General features: G+C 44.3%; 1 protein-coding gene across 1 annotated transcript in view; it reads right to left on the bottom strand.

The window, feature by feature from the left end:
* TNS1 (tensin 1) overlaps positions 1-7,435 on the bottom strand; it is a 432,414-nt gene that overhangs the window by 2,467 nt on the left and 422,512 nt on the right. Inside the window, exons 26-28 of the mRNA XM_015410026.1 lie at positions 6,735-6,866; positions 4,793-4,885; positions 2,947-3,024 (exon numbers count right to left, since the gene is read on the bottom strand). Of these exons, the coding sequence (XP_015265512.1) occupies positions 2,947-3,024; positions 4,793-4,885; positions 6,735-6,866 (303 nt within the window). The remainder of the gene's footprint in view (positions 1-2,946; positions 3,025-4,792; positions 4,886-6,734; positions 6,867-7,435) is intronic.

The following is a 7,435-nucleotide window of genomic DNA, read 5'->3' as shown; positions in this document are numbered from 1 at the left end:
CTGGTCCAAAATCACAGCTTCCACAGTAAGAACCTGGGTCTGGCAGACTCTGCTTTGCTATGCCTAGGGTAGTCAACCTCCAGGTGGAGCCTGAAGATTGCTGGGTATCACAACTGAACTCCAGACAACAGATCTCTCCCCACTCCCGAGAAAATAACTGCTTTGGAGGGTGGGCTCTATGGCATTCTGTTCAGCTGAGGCCTCTCCCCTCCCCAATCTCTGGCTTCCTTAGACTGGCTTCCTTAGACACAGAATATCCAGAAATTTCCCAACCTGGAGCTGGCAACCCTAGTCAGGACTGGTCCCAATGAGTTCCTCACAAAGACCTGGAAAGGGTTTCCTTCCTCTGTCTTTTTACTGACAGAACCAAGCTTAGTTACCTACCAACAGCCACTGAGGAAAAAGTTAGTCCCACAGAGGAGCCAAGCAGGAGAAGTGTCTTTGTCAGGAGAGACAGCTGTTTGCCAGTTATTCTGACAGGGAACAGTGGCTGAAGTGGGAGTGGGTGGGGAAGAGGAGCAGACCCAGAACCCAGCCAATGGCACGCGAGTACTCTTCAGTGGCGGCTGAGGGGCCAATGGGTGTTGGAGTGCATTGCACAGCCAATGGGAGAGCTGGAAATGGCCAATACGCTAAGAGTATTATTATATAGAGATGGTTTGTGATTTGTGTGCTAAAACTGTTTTCTGTTTGAGAAAGAAAACCAAAGATTATTGTATTAATTATTCTCGCAATTTTTTAAAAAAATAGCAATTTCAAGTTTTGTGCTTTTCATTTTTCTTACAATTCATCTGTTTTTGAAATCTGGTTAGCAGTGGGTCTAAGGCGAAAAAAAGTCTGGCACCGGCCCTGCTTACAGTATCTTTAAAACCAACAGATTGAAGCAGAGGTGATCTGCTACTGACCCTGCTTAGCTTCTGAGATCTGATGAAACTGGACTATACCAAGCAGCCTTCCTTCCCCAGTAAGTCTTTCTTCTGATTAAATATGCATAGGATTGGACTGTTACTGTGGCAGAGCAATCTACCCAGCTACCAGCAGTGGAGGTTGGGGCTTGTTGCTCCATCTATACACCCAGCCCTCCTATGAATTGCCTTTCTGGAACTCTGATAGGTGCTGTGGGTTACCAGCTAGAAAGAGGGAAAACTCACACCATCTGGTAACTAAGTAACAAGCAAAGAGCTGGATTGGTCTGGCGCTGCTGGCTTTCAATACTTCTGTTATTGTCACTTTTCAGGAGACACTCTTGGAATAGCATTGGGGGATGCTGTCCCTCTGATGCAGAACTTTGGCTTCCAGGGGTTGTTGAACTCATGGAGCTGCCTTGTACTGAATAAGATCATTGGTCCATCAAGATCAGTATTGCTTACTCAGGGCCAAACTAGATGTGCATGCTGTTTCCTTGCAGCCACTCAGCAGCTGTGGGAAATGTCTGGTACAAAATAAAGGAGAGCCCATTTTGGCTTGGAGCATCACGATATGGGGAGGAAGGGCTTCTGCCTCCCCCCCCCAGCTGTTTTCCCACACTGAAACAGCACTCGGGCAGAATTATTTCCCCATTTTCTTCCTGCTCCACATAGAGTATTCTGTGCAGTTTGGCATGGGAAAGCATCGGGAAGGGGTTAGGCAGAAGCCCTCCTGCCCCCATCAGCATTCCAAGGCCAAACTGGCTCTCCTATATTTTTTAACTAACAGTCCTGCAGCCACTGTGTGGCTGAGGGGAAACAGTACATCCAGCTATCACACTGGAAGCAGCTTATCGGTGTCTCAGTTTCATATCACCTACCACCTACCATATCACATATCATCGGTTTCATATCACCTACCACCTGATCCTTTTAGCTAAAGATGCTAGGGATTGAACTTGGAATTGTCTGCATGCAAAACAGATGCTCTACCAGTAAGCTACACCCTTCTCCAAACTGTTATGCTATTTGGAGAGCTCTCTGTGTGATACTTATGTTCTAGAAAAGAACTTCTGTACACATGGGGGCCCATATTACGTGGTATCTTAAGGGAGATAAAACCTGGCATACATGGCCAAGACCTAGGTGGAAAAAACTCATTACATCTGTTGTAATTTAACCCTGGCCAATTTTGCAGTCCTTCATCAACCACAAAGTAGATTTAGAGAGAGTGGAGGGATCATAGTGAGTCTTTATTGCCTGTCTCCATTATACTTTTTTCCTGTTGGGTTCCAGGGACATGTTGGGTATCTTGCTTGTGTTTTTTCCCCTTGCTTGCCAAAGAGGGCCCTATGTGAACTAGTGGAAGCAGTCTCTCATGCAGTGCTGGAGAATTTCAGGCCTATTGTACCTGGAGGACTTCAACAATCTTTGTCCAGCTATATGAAATATTTTAAGGCCACCATGGGTCTGTTCCAAGGACTATTGTGTTCAACCCATGAGAGGATTAATTTACTAGATTTTTTTTTACTGAGCTGATTTCTGGAGGTCTAGTAAAGGGACTGGATATATAACCTGTGCTATGGTTGTGGTTTTCTCCTCCCAGCAGAGGTGATGGTCCAATTACAATGGTCTGTCCTCAGAGGCTGAGGGATCCAAATGGCTTCAAGGATGCTTTGGTAGATCTGAGGAGTCTGAACAATAACTCTGTTGAAGCCCTGGTAGGAGCCTGGAATGCTAGACTCCAACTGGCAATAGGTTTGCTCCCTACTGCCACCGTGCGGCTTCAAGCAGGAATCCAGCACCATGTTTTTTGTACAGGTGGTTAACTTTTAAAGGACATCTGTCTTTGTTACTTATGTCTAATGTGGATTTTTGCGTGTTTGATTGATTTTACTTTTTGTATGTGAACTGTGCCTCCTCTTCGTAGAAGTCTAGAGCACCGACTGCACCCACACATTCTCCCAAGGAATTATTTGTGTGTACTCTGTTCCTCTGTCCCATAGTCCCTATGTGCATTTCTTGATGCAAAAGCCCTTACCTCTGTCAGGAATGACCAGCTTGCAAGGCAAAGCCAGAGGTATGATGGAGTGCTGGTATACCAGAGCTGACAGGCAACCTGGGGAGAGAAAAGGATAAATGTTGAAAGCTAAAGGCAGCTGGGAGTATGACTTTGAGAGCATTCAGAAACCAGTGTCAGAAACCATCATAGGGCTATGGGTGCTGGATTCCTTACTGATGTTTATACAAGTTGAATGAATGACAGACATTAAGCCTCAACTTCCAGGGTCAGATTGTAAACTCTGTCCCTACAATCCCTTACTAATTTAGCAGACATAACTACTCTACTATGTAATAGTGTCATGATTTAAACTTTTCTTATGCTGCCTATTCTCTCTTCAGTAGTTTCTCCTATGGAAGAACCACTGGAGATGGAGGAAGGCTCTTTTAGGCTGAAAGAAGTCTGTGGAGCCTAATGTAGGATATCACCCGCTGCTAGTAAGTAGGCTGCAACACAATCAGGTTATGAAGATCTATTCCATTTCAGAGGAGACTTATGATAGTAGCAAATTTTCATAGATCAAGCAGACTTTCAAAACTAAAGGAGCAGATTTTCAAAACTAAACAAGTGTCTTGTGGCTCTTAAAAACTAACAAGTTTTTATTCTAGTATAAATTTTCTGAAGAAGTGGGTTCTAGTCCACAAAAGTCTTATTCTAGAATGTTAAAAGTTAGTCTTGAAGGTGCTACAAGACTCTTGTTTATTTCTGCTACAACAGACTAACATGGGCACTCCTCTGGAATTCTAGACGGCTGACTTCTTCCTGTTGTTCAAACATGATACCTGTTAGCACGGAAGAAGGATGGCAGCTTGCTGGTGCATTTCCTGTTTATGAGGCACCCTGAACTTCAAAACCTTTGGTACTAACTTGGAGAACAACAAGTTTGTCTGCCTCTACTCTAATGGCGCTGTCAAATATGGATATCATTATTGGATACAGTCAGGAATGTGTATACAGTCAGGAATGAATTCTAAACTGACAGCTCTTGGAACTGTTTCTCAGAATGGCCTTCCTAAAACCAGTAGTAAAGCCTTGTCTCTTCTGCAATGCTATATTACAGGAGAATTCAGTTCAACCCAGAGGAAAGGGCAGATAATCATGTATGAAGGAGAGAAAGGCAATCCCTGTTCTTCATTCACCAAGGAAATCACTGCCCTCTGAAGGATACTATGCTTATAAGAGGCTGTGCTGGAGACCACTTAGAAACCTTTGATTAAAGTTTGTTCATTAACAAGCATGTTACAATAGTCAAATATTTTCCTTAACAGAAGCAAAGTACATGTGTTAAATGCTGTTGAGTTTCTGCATTTTGTTCTTGCAGCAAGAAGGAAAAGTTACCTGTGATACTTAAAGACTGAGAAATTTCTTATAGCATAAGGTTTTTTGCAAGCAAGAGCCTAATCCATCAGATAGATGAAGTCAACAAATAAATAAGCATGAGGAAAATTTAAATCTAGCCATCGTGCAAGACGATACTAAAAGATAAAAGGAGACATCTTGACAACAGGTGTAATAAAAGAGCCAACCAATGGAAATACAGCATCACTGATACTAATGGGATTGTGGCAAGGTCAGCTGTCACCGGACAGTGCTCAATCTATAAGCAAAAAAAATGAATATTGAACAATGGCATTTTCAGTTCCTGAGAGTGACTCTCCCTAACCCAAATTTCTGTAACTTCACCAACTCTTGTTTAATATTTCACCATTAGAAGGCCAGGGATATTATTACATGTTGGTTATCATCATAACCTCCACAAGAGGGCAGGCTGGGACACAGTAGCTAGCTCTACATACAAGAAAGGGGGATTGCTTGCCAGACTTACCAAAGTTAGGCTCGTTGGGACATCCTTTTAATTTCACACCTCTGGGGCTTGTTTCTATCAAGAAGTGCCTTACTAGCTCATTGGTGATATCTCCTGTGGGGACAAATAAGGATTTCAGTATGGTTTCTCAATGTTTCCTGTGAGCCTTATAGTTCTGTTTAAGGCCATGAAGTCACATCTTGCTGTCCTTCAGAGAGAAAACAGGGAAAAAATGTCTTCAATTTATGTTGGCAGATGATGCCTGCTGAGCTGACATTGACAGCTAGCATGAAGAAGAAGAAGAAGAGAAGAGATGGGATTTATACCCCATGGCCCTTCACAACCCAAAGGTGTCTCAGAGCGGCTTACAAACCCCTTTCCCTTCCCCTCCCCTGTGAGGTGGGTGGGGCTGAGAGAGCTCTGAGACAAACTGCTCTTTCAGGAACAGCTGTGCCAGAGCTTGTGACTGACCCAAAGTCACATCAGCAGGTGCAAGTGGAGGAGTGGGGAATCAAACCCGGTTCTCCCAGATTAGAGTCCACACACTTAACCACTACACCAAACTGGCTCTGAAGAAGAAGAAGAGATTGGATTTATACCCCGCCCTTCACTACCCGAAGGAGTCTCAGAGCGTCTTACAAACTCCTTTCCCTTCCCCTCCCCAAACAGACACCCTGTGAGGTCGGTGGGGCTGAGAGAGCTCTTGACAGAAACTGCCCTTTTTCAAGGACAGCTCTTATCAGAACTACGGCTTGCCCAAGGTCATCCAGCCAGGTGCAAGTGGAGGAGTGAGGAATCAAACCCGGTTCTCCCAGATTAGAGTCTGCGCACTTAACCACTACACCAAACTGGCTCTCAGTAGTAAATGAAGACCTTGTGGCCCTTGTATATTTGGTTTCTGGAATCCAGCAGTGGCTGTGCAAGAGGCAACACAAGCTGGTCCTCAGTTGACCTATTCATGGGGCAAGAACCATCTGAGTAAGGACTCTGAGGCCCTGCCCTCACACAACATGTTACGTTGACATGTGAGACAGATGGGGGAGATTCATTTTCCATTCAGGTTCACAATGTGCTTGTGGTGAACCAGTCATTTGGGTAGCAGACGATGAAATATTCTTTGGCCAAGCTCCCCTCGTTTACATGTATTGGGCCCCTCAGAAATAATTCAGCTCCAGCGACGTACTTATTCCACAGTGAGAATCCCGAGCAAAGAAAGGCTTTTTCCTTAGCGAGGAGTGCTTCCCTACTGCCTACGATTTTAAAGGGCAGATTTAATGAAATCCCCTTTGTCCAACGTTTTTGTCCATGTGGCGCGCTTGAAGTAGAAACTCTACAACATGTCCTACTCCAGGGCTGTTGGTATGAGGAGCCTCGCATGAAATTTTTAGCCCGGACTGGATTCAACATTTCCTCCTCTCGGACATGGACTCAGAAGTTTCCCAGGCTGCTGCTGGGTATTGGGCAGCCTGTCTTGCAATACGTAGAGAGAAGATGACTCTTAATCTTAATCCATAATCCGTATGTTCTAACTTTTTATAGTTAACTATTTTAACCCATATCTTATGTGTGTATTTTGTTTTATTTTTGTATTTTAAGCTGGCAAAAGCCGTTAATTAACCTTTGATTAGATTTGGATATATTCCTGCCACTGCTCAATAAGGTTACAGAAAGCTTTAGGTTCTAGGCCAAATCTTAGTCTCTGTGTGGGATCAGTAGTTCCTAAGAACACATTCTGAGCCTGTTTTGAAAACAAAGAGATTCCAGGCCTTTATGGTGGCCCTTAAGCATGAAATCTCACATCTGATGCAGGATTAGCATTCAGACTTTGCCTGGAAATTATATCTAGGCAAAGGACGAGCATCTGGATTTTCAGCACTGGCTGGTGTGCGTATTTGTATCCAACCTAGGCATTCAATGAGATTCCATAAGGACTCCATCTTCCATATGGGCAAGAAGGCAGTACCTTTCTTACTCTGTTGCACCACACCAGGAGGTGGAGAAGCAACTTTCATGGCCAATCCGTAGGCTCCCCGAAAAGAGTGGCTGTCTCGAATGATGAAGGCCCCAGGTTCCTTGTCTTTCAGCAATGTAATGGCTGAGAAAGAAGCAAAGCACACAGAAAGCATGTAAATGCATCTCAGTAGTAAAATAGTGTGCAGTCATCAAAAAATTAATAGCTCGTAAGATGAAAAGTGGAATAGAGGGCTCTAAATCCAATTCGCCAACCTCAGAAAGTCATTTTATACCCTGGATTTCTCAGCCTCTTGGCAGTGCTGGGCAGACCTCTCTGTCTGAGTTGGAACTGACCCATTTAATTTATTTATTACTTCTTACGGTTTTTGCAACCAGAGTCATAAAAAGGACATCTCCTCATGGAGTCAGCCAAGGGGCAGAATCAGTGGGTTGGGGGGGACACAGCAAACCCCAAGAACTCTAGGCTCTATCTTGCTTCCAATGGCATCAAGAACATGCCAGGATCTAAAGGCCTTTATGGACTTCTACGGCCCATTTCTGAGCCTATGAACTAATTGGATTTATACCCCACCATTCACTGCCTGAAGGCGTCTCAGAGCGGCTTACAGTCTCCTTTCCCTTCCCCTCCCCACAACAGACACCCTGTGAGGTAGGTGGGACTGAGAGAGCTATTTCGAGAACTGCTTGTGA

Source organism: Gekko japonicus, unplaced genomic scaffold, assembly GCF_001447785.1.
Source record: "Gekko japonicus isolate JY-2015 unplaced genomic scaffold, Gekko_japonicus_V1.1 scaffold219, whole genome shotgun sequence".
NCBI lineage: Eukaryota > Metazoa > Chordata > Lepidosauria > Squamata > Gekkonidae > Gekko > Gekko japonicus.
Note: the sequence above shows the minus strand (reverse complement) of the source record. Positions and strands in the feature narration are given on the sequence as shown.